Source organism: Thermobia domestica, chromosome 12 (genome assembly GCF_964235325.1).
Source record: "Thermobia domestica chromosome 12, izTheDome1.hap1.1, whole genome shotgun sequence".
Taxonomy (NCBI): Eukaryota; Metazoa; Arthropoda; class Insecta; order Zygentoma; family Lepismatidae; genus Thermobia; species Thermobia domestica.
Window position 1 is genome coordinate 116,430,125 of NC_137465.1, and position 16,152 is coordinate 116,446,276.

The 16,152-nt window shown below is 36.2% G+C and overlaps 1 protein-coding gene across 3 annotated transcripts in view; it reads left to right on the forward strand.

Annotated features, from left to right (window-relative positions):
- Positions 1–6,831: 6,831 nt before the first annotated feature.
- LOC145666601 (uncharacterized) overlaps positions 6,832–16,152 on the forward strand; it is a 102,239-nt gene continuing 92,918 nt past the window's right edge. For 2 of the 3 annotated variants that reach the window (XM_081734006.1, XM_081734008.1), the window contains exon 1: positions 6,832–7,030. In XM_081734006.1, coding sequence (XP_081590132.1) covers positions 6,979–7,030 — 52 coding nt within the window. In that variant the 5' untranslated portion in view covers positions 6,832–6,978. The remainder of the gene's footprint in view (positions 7,031–16,152) is intronic. The other variant, XM_081734007.1, reaches the window with a different exon arrangement.

Consider the following 16,152-nt stretch of genomic DNA (forward strand, 5'->3'; position numbering starts at 1 on the left):
TTATGCACCAAGGCTAAGGGAGAAGGTGATCATGAGAAATGACTGAAATGGTGGAAGGAAGAAGGTAGGAGGAAACGGAAAAATACCGAGAAAATCCACGCACACGGTGTTTGTCTACCATAAAAGCTCACATGGCGCAAGATGACATCTGTGTGTATTGAAAACGAGCAATATCTACAAAAAAGGTGAACAACCAATTCAGAAAACGACACACTGTAGCTATATTCTACAGGAGCAGATCGACTCACACGGATTGCATAAACTACTGGGACCACATTCACTTCTGCATCATTTTACTGAAGCCAAGAAATCCATCCCCTTCTTTTTTTACATTCTATAAAAAATCAAGTAGTGCCGGTACTTGTGCAAGACTTTTGCGCAAGAGTCTTGGTCTTGGTCTTGCAGGTATGGTCTTCGTCTTTTTCTTGCATCGGGATTCCTGGTCTTGTTCTTGCATGCAAGACTCTTGCAAAAACTGCAAGACCAAGACTTGCGCTCATCACTATGTACCATCACCACTGGTTAAGGACCCCTCCCACCTTTTTCATATAGTTCCAAACAAGTTTCTCTTTAGAATATCGAAAAATTATGAGGAAAATAATTATAATATTGGACCATTTCCAACTTTTTATATACTTTTTAATACAATCACAAATAAATTTGTTCAGAGCTTGTAATATAACGATCCGTAAATAACTAGATCCCTCACAGTGACAGTTCATGTAATTTAATAGCATTTTCTATCCGTGTTTCCTAGGAAAGGAGATGGTAAATAATTAGGATTTCCTCTCGAAAATTAGGGGTACACAATAATTACGGGGTGGGATATCCCTTACTATTAATTTTAGTATGCTCACACTGAGTTTTCGAATAATTTAATAGCGTTTTCTATCCGACTTTCCTAGGAAAGGAGACGATAAAAGATTCGAACTCGCACCCCCAAATCCGGCACCTTGGCAAAACCATTTACTCAGCGCGTCTTCTATGGTAAAATTTCTAAGTTTAAACCCATACAAACCCTCTTTTCAGCTCGTCTTTGACGTTAAAACCTAAGTTTTAATCGTTGCGGAAACACTTATACCGTAAGTCGGCCTGTGCATTAACGGTACGCGTTAAAACGGCAGCAATAACACGTATTGTTTCCGCCTTTTACCATGAAAACTAGTCTGGTTAATTTACGCGTCTTTACCTAAAGACCCGAGTTCAAAACCCGAAATACTCCCGGACGTAGTACCGTAAACAACCGCGTGGTACCCCGGTAAAAATACCTCGCGTGCAGTACTTCATATACTCTGTTGTGAAATAACCTGACAATTATGTGGTTCAAACCTTAAACAGTACAATTATGTGGTTCTGATTGTTGGTAAAATGACCAAAGACAAGCTGTTCTGAAAATATACAAAATAGCTTTCTTAACTATGTAGATAGCTATTAACCAATTAAAAATTGACCACTAAAAAGTGTAGGTCCACGTCTCGTGTAGCCTTGGTATTGAACAAGTTATAACAATAATTCAACTCTTAATTCCTAATTTATTCCCATTACTTTTCATAGATTGTGAAATAAATATAACACGATTTTCAACAAGCTAGTTTTGTACTAAATAATTACATTATGTTCGTGGATTTTCCCGAACTTCTCCCGTTTTCTTCTACTTTCTCCAGTCCCTTATTTCATTCATTTCTCAAGGACTGTAATTTAATACCGATTAATATTTTTAGGGGCCGTTAAATATAATACGCCTTGTGTTTGTCCCTGTGGGATTTCCCAGTTCTTCTCGCTTTCTTCAGTCCATTATTTCATTCGTTTCTCAAGCATTGTAAAATAGCTCTTAACGCCTTTTCATGGAGCTAAGCTCAACAACTCAACAAGTTAGGTTGTAGTAAATAATTACAATATGTCCGTGGGCTTTCCCGGACTTCTCCAGTTTCCTCCCGCTTTCTTCAATCCCTTATTTCTCAAAAATTATAATATGAACTACTCTTATTCGAAGTTATTAATTATAAACTGGTTTTCAACAAGCTAGCTTTATTCGATACAATAACTGTGCCCATGGATTTTCCCAGGATTTTCCTGTTTCCTCCCACATTCTCATTCCTCCATTTTTTAACAGTTTAAGCTCCATCTTTATCCCTTTTCATACAAAAATACCATAAAATAACAAAGCATAAAAAACATGTATTTTCGAAGACGAAGAAGAAAAAAATAGAAAAAATAGGTCGCAAAAAGAAACACCGTATACACAGGTTAATATCAGAATATAAGGAAAAAAGGATAAAAATTAAGCATTATAAATTTTATTTGCCATATTAGGAGGTTATTCATCCAGCTTCATTTTCTGTAAAAAAAATCCGTAGACGATTTCAAATATTACAAAATGGGAGATTGGATTTTACATCTTATCTGGACAAAAAATTTTCAAAATGAAATCTACGTAGCTTCTGGGATATTGTAGACGTGTATTTCATAAATTAAAATGGTGATAGTATCAATTTTCTGTTCGTCTAATTTCAATAAACATATTTGCAAGTAATCAATTATCTCTCTGAACCAATACGAAAGTTGGTCACGTAAGTTATTCACCCAAACAGTCAATTCCGGCTACCCCTTCAGCCTGATATCGTCCAGTTCAATCACACAGACAGACTGTTCAGAACTGCAAAGAGAAGAAAGGGGGAAAATTGTCTGTATGTACGCATCATACAGTATGCACAACGAGGAGGAGGGAAATTTAGCTGCATAGTATTGCAAGCAAAAATATGTAGTCACACGTACAAAACAGAGTCGCTTCCTCCTCCTCCCTTCACCCCTAGCACGCATCATAGTGCTAGGTTAATCACACAGATACCTGCTTTTTCCTCCTCAGTCAGGTCATTCACATGCTGTATGCACAAGAAACCACCGTAAGCGTTAGCAAGGGTAACGGATAGTGGAGTTCATTGCCAGGGAATGGATGATGTACGGGTTTGCTGTTGTCACGAGCACAGAAACAAACTTTCACTCTCTGACAAGAGCAAGTTCACGGCTAGTTTCATTCAGTCTCCTGACTCCGAGCAAGAAGGATGTGCGAAGACCATGCTACGCAACGTGCTATAGCTGTGTGTTCATCCAAAGAATAAAAGATATACATACAAAGTAATAAATGAATAAATAAAGATTTTGCACCTCACAAGTTCGGGACGTCTTTCAGATTATCGGCAACGAGTAATATTTTACATATTACGAATGAATAAAGAAATATTTCTTCTTACCTTTCTCCAGTACACCTCCTCCTTCTCCTCCTACATGCCTTACTGTACAGGGCTTTCACATAAGGGTCCTGGAAGGACCATTTTTGATGGCCCCAGAAGAGTCCTATACCATTGGGAACTATTTGGGGAGGGGATGGACCATTCTCTTTCTCTTCTCCCACAGAGGGTTTACATTTTAATTTTGTTGCATCACAATTAAAAATTGTTCATTCCTGGCTAGCATACACTTTTTTGTCGTGGGAGTCCCGTGTTCGATTCCCATTTTTAGTACACTCACGTGGATCTGGAAAGCCAGGAGCTCATTTTTTTACATTTGAGGACCCAGGACGGCCATAATACCATTGGAGGGGTTCTACAATTATTTTCTATAAGGACAGAGTCCTAAATCCATTGGAGGGGTTCTGGGGTCCTAGAAGGATCCTACACAGGTACACTCTTCAGGGCATCATTCTCAAGCCAGGGTTTTTCTGGGGCCTATATTTTTATACTCTACCTAGTATCGAACTTGGCAATTCAGGGAACAATGAGTTTTTGAGGGGCCAGGGGCTAAACAATGTCCATGCATAGGAACATATTTTAACAATGAGTATTATTATAATGCGAATGTTCTAATGCGAATGCGAATGTTTAGAATGCGAATATTCTAAATAATGCGAATAGATAAAAGCTTCTCAAACCGGAGGCCATGGATCACGGTCGTAATGACGTCAAAGGTCATTCCACTTTTCCAGGAAACACTCAGACCAGTGTAACGGTCATTCAATTAAGACTACAACACTTTCTTCTCATGTAGTAATTAAGATGACAACGTTAACAACTCAGAAACAAGTCCCGTCAGGGCGGCATGTCTTTTACCGTGTACAAACCTACATCATACTACTTAGAAGTACTGAAAGTTTCACGTATTTGTTCACTATTTACTGTAAGTAAAAAAAAAGATATATTCATAAGTTTATATAAGTTCAGTACCTGTGTTACATTCATAAAATAATAATGTATATTTTACTTAAGTTCTTGAATCTATTTCTTTATTTGTTTACCTTAATTCTGCTTCATACTTGTCACATCTGTGGTATATGCAAAAGGCTTTGTATATTTTATTACGGAAAATGCCAAACTATGTGTATCTGATATATCAAAGAGTGAATTCAAATTTTTGTTATGCCATCTAATTATGAAAGAGCAATAGATAGACTATGCAGAAAAAAAAAATCAGTGTTGTATTATATGTTTTTTTTTCGAAATTTTTATTTATTAAATAAAGCCTTTAATAATTATTTCTCTTTCAGCATTTGTTTTGGTCCATCGTGATTACTTTTGGTACTTCATATAGTCGGTAATCTTTATATTAAGATTTTGATAGAGTTAGTAAATACTTAGTTAAGGGGATTCAGGTTAAATAGTGTATCGTTGAAGATGCTTAAATCCACCATATTTTCCGTGTCTTTTGATAGTACATTTAGACCAGGGCTGTCCGATTACAATAATCCCGAAAGCAATAACCACATTAACCGGAAATATCGAGGGAGACAAGTCGTTAAACTCTTCAACAAAAGTAATAAATGGGGCATTTGTGAGCCACATGAAATGACTTCTAGGATCTGCGGACCGCCTATTGGAGAACCCTAATTTAGATCGTTGTTTTGTCTTCCATTAATTTGAAGATTCATTCTCAGATCTTCTAATATTTTCTTCATTCTCGGTCAAATATGTGTTAACACACTTCTAATGCTAACAATTGATTACCTAATTGATTAAGCTGCTGTAGTTTCTGTTTCTACTATATTAGTGTTTCATTATTTCATTTCAAATATTCTGAATTTCTCGTTGGATTTCATACAAAAATTAGTCAACTTCACGGATAGAGTTTAGAAGCACTAAGGTTTTAATACGACAGTAACCATTAAATGATTAAGCCTTAACCATTAAAAATTAAATGATATATTAAGAACAGTGTCACTTATACTTTATAAAATACAGAAAGTATGATGTGACATTCACAGTTCACACGTTCGTTCTAAGCGATGCAAACTTGAATGTGTGACACAAAATGTTATCGTGTAACGGGGCTTTAATTTGATAGCTCATATTCATGATCCAAGCTGTTACTAAGTTCTGTAGCCTAGTGAAAAGGTCTTAAAATATGCACTGATCTATACTTGAATGCAATAGGATCCTCAGGTTTCAGTTCTTTCTGTACCATTATCATCTCTCCGCCACAACCATACTTCTTTGCGGTTTTCGTTTTAAATATAACTAACGAAAGTGTTGTTACAACCATTACATCTTTATTTACTTCACGCTTTAATTTTGGAGCCAACTGCACTTTTCTTTGGTGATTTGTTTGATATGTCATGACAAAATGGCTATCAAAATGCTACCGTGTAAAAGCACCATATACTTTCGATGCCATGGAATATAATACGAGATTTTTGGCAGCACATCTGCTACAGAAATTGTTACGATAAATGCTTCCGTCTAAAACTAGCCTTAAGCATGAGCTTATTTTGCTTTATGGGTAATCAGTCCCTGACCCTATCTCATATCTATATCTATATCTATATCTATATCTATATCTATATCTATATCTATATCTATATCTATATCTATATCTATATCCAGTGGCGTATTTACGATTTTGTTTCGGGAGGGGCTTTGCTAACTTTCGGGGGTGGGGGTGGGTGGGCTTTGCCTGGAAATGAGAAAATTCTGCATTATATTTCATTTACTTTACTATACTAAGTAAGATTTCGGGGGGCTTAAGCCCGGAATCCACCCCCCTAAATACGCCACTGTCTATATCTATATCTATATCTATAACTATATCTATATCACTGGGTGATTTCTACTGATATACAGGGTGGTGCAGGAAAATGGTAAAATTTCAAAATGCACTAATCAACACAGGATAATTCTCGTCTCCATACGAGATCTATCGGGTCAAATGGTTCAAAGGAATTAAACAGTCCTATCTGTTACTGTCTTCAAATGGGTAAAAATGAAGCCTAATATTGATCCAACGGGCGGTCCAGAATATATATATATATATATATATATATATATATATATATATATATATATATATATATATATATATATATATATATATATATATATATATATATATATATATATATATTTCATTTTCCAACTACCATTTTTCACTCTGTTGTTTGCTTGTAAAGTTTAATAAGTACAAATGTTCTATTCTAATATTCTTCCCTGCCTGTCACTTCATTACGGGGAGTTATAAATGATGTTGTCAGGGGAATGGCTGGAACGTTATTTGGTCCAAGGGCATTATTCCATTATAGTCCTTGCCAAGTTTGCGGACAACAACGCAACGCAAGAAATGCTATATGAACTTGAAAGTGGTATAATAATATCACAGTGGAATGAAGTCACAAGCAAAATAAGAGATGAATAGTAGGGTATTAGTGAACGACAGTTTATCAATCACCTTGAAGGATATTGTACTAATTCGATCGATTGGTTAACCTTTTACCATTTTATATGTCATTGGTCACAAAAGTTCAGTGGTCGTGAAATGTGCAATATTTTCTGGGTTAGTCTGTTGTGGTCCATTAAGGAGTGAAGTGATCTTGTGTAGGTTTTAGCTTTTGTGGAAAATGGCGACGGAAGTGTTGATAGTAAGTGACCTTTATTTTAACTGCAAAATGAGGTGATTAAGTCCAACCACAAAACTAGAAAGAACTTTAATGTGAAGATGATTACCAAGTTCATTTTGCTAGGAAGTACTTACTTTTTTGGTGTATCAGGTGCGTATTTTTAATGTTTATATAATGGCTATGTCTACCTGTACGTTTTTTTTTCTTCGGAGTAGCCCTATATTTATTGAACTTTATATGTTGATGCTGAATGCTCAGGTACTATTATGAAAAGTTACAGTTGAGTGATAGTATCAGCTTACGTTTTACTAACAAGAATTGATACTACAAAGGCTTCCAATACCAAAGTTCATTGCGTTGTTGATAATTGTTGTCAAAAATCTGATAACATTGATAGACATATTTGTAAATATTAATATTCACTTGTATTTCAGAGAAAAAAATTGAAACCTACAGAAAAATAGGAGAAACACATGAAAATGTTGGAGATGTCAAATAGTATGTTTCTGGAGTTAAATTCCATTAATCATCAGGATTAAAGTCCATTACTTATATTATGGTACACCAAACAGAACCTATTCTACTCTAGCTAATCTTAATTAAACTAATCTGAACTACTTTAAACTTACCAAAACTAACGTCTGTACAGGTGCAGAATAGTCCGTCAAATTGAAAAAAAAAAGTTTTCTCGCTTCAAAAAATTCTCTGACAACATTCTAGACTGTTATATTCTACACGTTCTAGGCTAGACTGTATATTAAATTGCGTGAGAGGTTGATAATGTGCTTCCCCTTGCGGGTATAAATACACGACGTCCTGACGTACGCAATAAGAGTGACTGTTCAAAAGGCATAAATCAGTTTGTGTTAGTGGCCACTAAGATCAAGAATGCCATCTAACCAAATCAGTGTAGGAGGGAAGCAGGAAAGTCCGGGCGGAGATTCATCCATAAGAAGATGGTGCGTCAGCGAAGGAATGCTGAAAATAGACGAGAATATATATAAGCTGCGCATCGATAAGTAAGGCCCTTTTAAAAAGAATAGTAGAGTAGGGAAGGGTAGAGTGGAGTAAGATATAAATAAGTAGGGTAGGGGTTAGGAACGGGTTAGCTTAAGGTTAAGTAAATTTGATCCATTTTCATAAAATTATTAGTGTGTAATTTCTCGTTTCTAAATAAGTATACCTGCTGGAGCGGGCGTTGTAGTTAACCCCAAAATTACTCCGCCTGTGGAATTCGTATGATGCGCAGTTGTATTTTGTATGCAGTCACTTATTTTAACTCCAGTGTAGCCCCCCTTGTAATAGTTTGACACTAACAACATTACACGTATAAACATAAATTATTGGTTTCGTGCGCTGTGCAGAAATGCTTTGGAAATTAATATCCTAGACAATCCACTTTCACATACATTCACTCATTTAAACCGTAGAGTTATTTTTACAATGGGCTATTCTCACCAGTAATTACCTTACCCTAACCTAAATCTACCTAAATTTCAAGGTGCCTAAGCTAGCAGCATGTAAAGGAATTTATGCTTGTTCCTGTATTTTACTGCAAATGCTAAATAATTGTACGTAATAACAACGCAACAGTTTTAAAGCCATACACATTGCGAGAAATATTAATTTGTAATATTTCGAGAAAAACTCGGTCACCATTCATGGGCAGAAACAATTTTCAAATTTAGAGGCTCCTTTCTTCCTTCATTATTATTTCATTGCTAATCCTTAAAGTTTATCTTGTCTAACTTAAAAAAAATTAAAAAAAGATGTTAAAATTAAATATACACCAGTTATTTACAATCATAATATTCAGGGTTGGCAAAAACCATGGTTTTTATTGAAAAAACCAAAACATCAGGTTTTTTTGGTTTAAAGCCGGGTTTTTGTTTATTTAAACCAGGTTTTTTTTGATTTAAATAATTTACTTTATGTATTTATATTAGATATGGGAAGAAATTTGTTTGTTTCGCCTTGGTGTTATTATGCAACAACAAGCTTATGCTGGAAGGGGTCACATAAGTTTAAAGCGGAATCCAACCCGCTTCTCGGCTTACATCCAAGAGAAATTGTCCATTTGGACACGAAACCATGGCTGATTGGTCACAAATGTAATTGCCGACTCACTCACGAAGGACTCTTGATAAAAATACGTTGTACTTATCTTTACATAGGCTTATTTGTTAATATAATTGTCAAGGGTCATTTCAGGACAAAAAGATAAACAGTTAGACAAGTAAAAACATTATACAGAATTATATATAAATCGGGGAAACTCCCGCCTTAGTCATTGGGAAAATACTGTTATTTAAATTTATTTCTGTGTAAAATTTTAAGATCGACGTCAGATCACTACGCTAAAACTAAGGTATTAAATTACAAATTTGGTATGTAGATATAATTCAATAAAATTAAAACAGTCAAATCTAATCTGATGTTGGAAGCTACGTAGGCAGTTGATAAATTTTGCCAATTTCTATCAATATGTTTAAGCAACCTTGACTTCTTTATAAAACAACAGGCATTCATTCAAGTAGAAATATGTAATTTGGTTTCATTTCGTATGTTTAGGCTTAAAATCCTTATGAAATACCAACGTTATCACGGAGAAGACTTTCGCTTAAAGAGACACCTCGAATCGCTACTTGGTTTACACCAGAGCCCTGCACGGGCCGGGCGCGCCCGATTCGGCCCGACCCGTTTCAAGTAATATCAAACTGGACCGGGCACATTTCGGGCCGAGCCGGGCCGGCCCGACTCGGCCCGATAGTCTGAAAGACGGTTCGGAAACTAATGTTGTCAGCCTATTTGTTTTTTTAATGTCCTCCACTACCTCTATTTTTGCCGTGTTTGTACGGTCTTACTGTCAGCCTATGTTAATCGTAATGTGTTTGGGAAACTGACTCTTTATTCAAGACTGCGATGTACTGGTAATACTATTACTATTACTACTTCTACTACTACTACTACTACTACTACTATCACTACTTCTACTATTACTACTACGACCACTGCTAATACTACTACAAGTGCTACGACTTCGCGTCAAAGTTAATATGTCTGGTGGTACCGAATTTACCTTCTAAGTACAGAATAAAATGGAGAAATGCTAGTTATTATGGCCGGTCTGCGTAGAATGTGAGTCGATGCTTGATCTACGAGGGAGAACAGTGGCTCAGTAGAACAAACACTCACATCTGGTGCTAGAGGTCGTCGGATCAATCCCTGCTCATGCAATGTGAGCTTTGTTGTGGACAAACATCGTGTGCATGGGAGTTTCTGGGGTGGTCCCGCTTCCTCCCACTGTTTCCTTCCACCAATTCCTCCCATCATCATCCATTCAGCCTGAGCCGTAGTTACCTAAAGAACGTATGGTAAAGTCAAGTACTTGACCTAGTAAGTAGAATTTGGTACGCTACCATTGGACCACAGAGGGCAAAACCATAAACTGGCGTGCTCATAAGATCAGTGCAATTTGTAGTAATGTTCAATTAGCAAGGCAAATATCGAATGGTGTTACATGTTCATGTATTGTTTATAGTATGATGCTACAAATATAACAAAATATAATGATCAAATAAATCACCAAATCGCCAGGGTCGATTAGGTGTTCCTGGAACGGTGGCTCAGCGGTTGAGCGTTCACCTCTGGTGTATGGATTCCCTGGTTTGATCCGAGCTCTCGCCAAGTGAATTTTGTGGTGGACAAACACCGTGTGGGGGGGGGGGTCGCGGCGTTCTCCTGTTTCCTTCCACTTTATTTACTTCACTATTTCATTTATTTCTCACCATCGTCTCCTTTAGGCTAGTTGGCATAACTTGGAACCACCTACCAAGAAGAATAAACTAATGGGTTGGGAAGATCGACATTCAGTCTCTGGTGAATTTGAGGATGAAGTAGACATCTACCTCAACATGTCATCATGTGTAAGAGAACTAGATATACTGCAGTGGTGGAAGCAACAAGAACAAACATTACCAAAATTGTGTAAATTAACGCGTCAGTATCTCGTCATCCCTGCTTCTAGTGCGTCTACTGAAAGAGATTTTAGTACTCAGGAACGGAGAAATGCTCTAAAGCCTGAAACTGTTGAATCTGTTTCCGTGCTATTCGATGCGTACAAGGACATACAGTAAAGCGATGTTCATTTTGCACTATTGGTTTCTTAGGAAACCTTATATTTTCATTTTCTTAATATCAACTATCCCTTCTATTATATGTGATGTTAAGAGGCATTTTTGATAGCGTATATCTATACATTTTTCATTCAGGGGACTTTTGAGGTATTTTTTGATCAACAATGATATGTGTGGATTTTGTTTTGATTTACTGCCTCGCATTCCGTCATATAGCTCTGTTATTTACTTGTTACGCACCGTTCCAGGAACACTTCATCGATCCTGGGGTCTGGGTGATTTATTTGATCATTGTTTTTTGTTATTATTATTGTAGCATCGAATTATAAAGAATACAGGAACATGTAATATGATTTGGAATCTGCCGTGCTAATTGAACATTACTACAAATTGCGCTAATCTTATGAACACGCCAGTTCATGGTTTCGGCCTCCGTGGTCTAATGTAGCGGAACAAATTCTAATTAGTAGGTCAAGGACTTGACTTTCTCATATGTTCTTTAGGCAATTACGGCTCAAGACGTATGAATGATGATGGATGAATTGGTGGAATGAAGACAGTGGACGAAAACGGGCTAATCCAAAAACTCCCACGCTCACGATTTTTGTCCACAACAAAGCTCACATAACACGAGGAGGGATCGATCCGACGACCTCTAGCACCAGATGTGAATGCATTCTACTGGCCAGACTACGCAGACTGGCCGTAATAACTAGTATTTCTTCGATTTTTTCTGTACTTAGATTGTAAAGTATGTACCACCAGACATGTCAACTCTGACGCTCGTAGCAGTTGTAGTAGTAGAAGTAATAATAATAATAATAATAATAATAATAATAATAATAATAATAATAATAATAATAATAATAATAGCAGTAGCAGTAGTAGTAGTAATAAGAGTAGTAGAAGTACAGTACTTTACAGTCTTGAATAAAGAGTTAATTTCCCAAACACCAGTGGCGGCGGTTGGACGTTAAAAGTGAGGGGGGAAGACATGATCTGAATATTTGTATATAAATGTTAGTTTTCCTGGTTGTTTCTAACATTTTGTTTGACGAAAGGTTGTATAACTAATAGGATACTATATTTTCAGTTAAAATACCGTATATCGTATATAATAGTTTCTTAAGTAAATTGAGAAGAACAACGCAAGTAGATACTAGCCCTTTGTACTCTTAAACAACGAAAGTGTAAGAAGAGATTTGATTCCTTGCTCATGAACATCTTAAAATTCTGTCTGGAAAATTGTGTGATCAGATTATTTAATAAATTTGCAAAACAAATAAATAGAAAGGATAATATTAATGATAGTAATGAATAATGATGCTTGTTTTGCAAAAGTTATATTGAAACTGAGGATTAATGAAAAACTTAATATTTAATTCCACACATGATATTAAATGTATGTTATTACTCTTAGAAAATGAAAGACAGTAAATACTACAAGCATATGCTACGACATTTAAAGAAATATTTGCTTTTGCAACTTCTTGAAATATGTTCGTTGCCATTAGGTGCAGATTTCACTTTCTTGGAACACATCAAAACACAACAATACTTACAGTCCACACTTCAGTTATACAAAATAAACTTAAAACCTAGAATTGTGTTCAATTTACTAAATTTTATTGTATATACACTCGTACATCCTTAAACACAACACTTCACTCGTATATTACACTACAAAACAATGGAAAAGGTAGAAGTTGTTTCTTATCACGCTCTTTTTAATCGATATTCCTTACTTTAGAAAGAAGAAAAGACATTTTAGGAACTGTCAATTTTTGTGCAATTAAAGAATAACTTGTGAAATAGGCCCTACTTTTTTGCATAATGTTCTTTCGATTAGCTTCAAAGCGGCTCACTAACATATCGAGCCCTTGTAAGAAGAAATGAAAGTATGCTGAAATTGTGCTCCAATAGGTTATTTTTTGTTGTTATTTTCTGTTGCGATTAAAACGCAATTACTGTAGCTTTCTTTACTCCACGGGAAGACAACCAATACGTATTCACGCAACAGCAAATATTATATGGCAGCATTTTTTCCTATTAATCAGTAACACATACAAAATCGTTACATTTCCAAATGAAACTATATACATTAATTGGTTACTTAAAAAAAGTGCGAGGGCAACTGCCCCCCTTTGCCCCCCCTAATCGCCGCCCATGCCAAACACATTACGATTAACACAGGCTGCTAACATTAGTTTCCGATCCGTCTTTCACAGTGTTCGGGCCGGTTAGAGCCCGGCTCGAGATTCGGGCCAGGCCGGGTCGAGCCGGGCACAGAATTCAGATCCATTCGGGTCGGGCCGGGCCGTCTTCGGGCCTGGGTTTGCAGGGCTCTGGTTTACACTTGAAAGAAGGGTTGTGGTTCGACCGAGAATTGAACATGGGACCCCTTGATTAAAAGGTGAAAGTAGATAAACGTAATGCGGATGGTTTGATATGTGGAAACGTCACCATGAAGTTCACACGATTTAAACACTTTTCTTTTTTCTTTTTTGGTTTAAATCAACTTCGTTTAAACCAGCCAACCCTGATAATATATTATAAAAAAAAAAAAAAAAGCCAAAGACAGTATATAATTAACTTGCAATTAAAAGAGTGTGGGGAAAGTTCTAGAACACAGGTCCCCCTATATAGGTCAGTAGCTAGGTTGCTTCCTTTCTGGACCAAAGTTTAATATTTAATTTACATGGTATTGCCGAGCGAGCGTTAGCGAGTGAAGGCGGGTTAGAGCCCCGCAGGGCACGTTGTTTTCTGTCTTTATTACAGCTAAATGGGAAGGGGGACCTGTGTTCTTGAACCTTGCCAGAGTGTGTTTATAAACTAATTTTTTAATAAGTAAAAGTCAATATTTTTATTAATTTGTTTTTTGCTTTAATCTTTTAAAAAAATAATAAAATAAAGGGTACGGCCTACCACACTAAACCGTCTCGTTCTCACCTGTTAAATTGAATCATATGCTGTAATTATTACGGAAACATGAAATGTAAATAAAATCATAAGAGTTTTCGGAAAATTTTGTATCGAAGAAAACTCACCCCACAAGTCTTATTGTGATTTTTTAACAATATAAAATTATTTATACTACGTTGTATTTTTGTTAATAGTTGTTTTGTTTATGAAATATGAATAAAATTGCCTGATTTGTTTTTGAGAAAATCATACGAGAAAAACTAATCCCCTGGAGCTAACTGCCTCTTCTGGATTTTTAAATGAAGAATATTTATACCATATTGTAGGTTTGCTAATGAAACATTTATTTATGAAATTTGAACGAAATTACCAGTTTGTTTTTTGGGGTATTACATATGAAATGAACCAATTTTTGTAGAAATTTGTACATAAACATAAACATCTTTGTTCTCTGGAGGCATCCATTCTATCATTATTAACTACAGTATCATTTTTTATGCTGAGTTTGTTATTTAATTCGACAGAGGTTGTTTCTGTCGTGGATACCGCTTTTCAAATGGTAAGTTACATGGTCTTCAACGGGCTATCTGCTTTTTCCAATCGCAGTTACACGATGTTGTCAATTTGTGGCAGACTACTGAGTTTTCGCAGCACTGCGAATGTTGTCAGTACTAGATGCACTACTTAGGAATACTTCATTACCATTAAATTACTGTCTTTAGCAAGTAGAAGAATGGATTATGAACACATAGTGCAAACTACATGTTTCTATTTCAACTGGTTATATGAAACAATTGTGAGAATCTTTAAAATACGTAGTCTCACATAACTGCTAGTAGACTTTGATTCAAGCTTTTGTTCAACATTTTCCTCTTTAAATCTAACCCGTAACCTATCACTATCGTTAGTTATTTTGTTTACTATTACAGGATACAAACAAAGGAACTTACTAACACTACTTGGGTTTTCTTTGCTTGGAGATGCGTATGTATATTGTTAAATAAACATTTTCGTATGTATAATATAACACAAGCATTAGCGCAAATCCCTGGGGGAGGAGGGAGGCATGTCCTCCAATCTTTTAACTGGGGAGAATTGTCTTGGGTAGAAATATGATTTGTGTCCGACTGGCACACAGGAAAGGGAGATAAAATTGATGACCTTGCTGTATAATGTACAACAGGTGCACCTCAAAAATCAGATTCATCTACTGTAATATGAATCTCCCCTCCCCTCCCCTCCCCTCAAAATAAGCCTCAGATCTGCCCGCCTCCCAATGTTGAAGACAACTTTGCTCCCCTGATTCTCCACAACATTGTTTTTCAACTTCATAAATACTCTGAACATCGCTTAAAAAAATATGGGAACGGTCTTACCCCCCCCCCCCCGCCCTTATGTTGAAGACATTTGCGCCGGTGAACACAAGTAATATAAAGAAAGAAAGCAGATTCTATTTCTTTCGAAAAACAATTCTTTATTCGGTATTGGTAGCGTGATTTTTCTTCCCGTTTCTGGTTTATCTATTTCATAATTTATTCCCCTCTCTCTCTTCCGTTTCTCTCAACATATGAACTCATGGTTATTGAACAAACGCATATGCATCTAAATACTACCATAAATCATTGCACCCAAGACAAACGACTGCTTCGAGATGCGGAAAACTGATACAATTAGGCTGGAGCAGGGCTTCTTACCTTTATCAGGTCTTCTTAGCTTATAACTATTTTTCGTAAATGGCATTCGCATCGTGTTTTCGTGAGCTGTAGAAAATATTTAAAAATTAGTTGTCAGTTTCTTAAGTGGTCGCAATAATTATTTTTAGAAATGAAATGAAGTGAAATCTTTTAAGTTTAACGTCCCACAATTATGCTGGCTAGGGTAAAGGAGCCGGTGGTGATGAGAAATGAATGAAATTTTGGAATGAAGAAAATGGAAGGAAACGGGAGAACCCCAAGAAAACCCACGCACACATTGTTTGTTCACCACAAAGTTCACTTGGCGCGAGCTGGGATCGAACCGTGACACCCTGCACCAGAGGTGAACATTCTATCACTGAGCCAGCGCGGCCAAAATTATTTTCAGAGTTTATATATATTTAAAAAGGTAAGAAAGAAATTCGCATCAGAGGAAGAAGAGCAAAAACTTAATTTCCAAAACTTTAAAAACACAGGCTTTAGAATTCGTTTCATGTGTGTGATTCATCTATACCAAAGC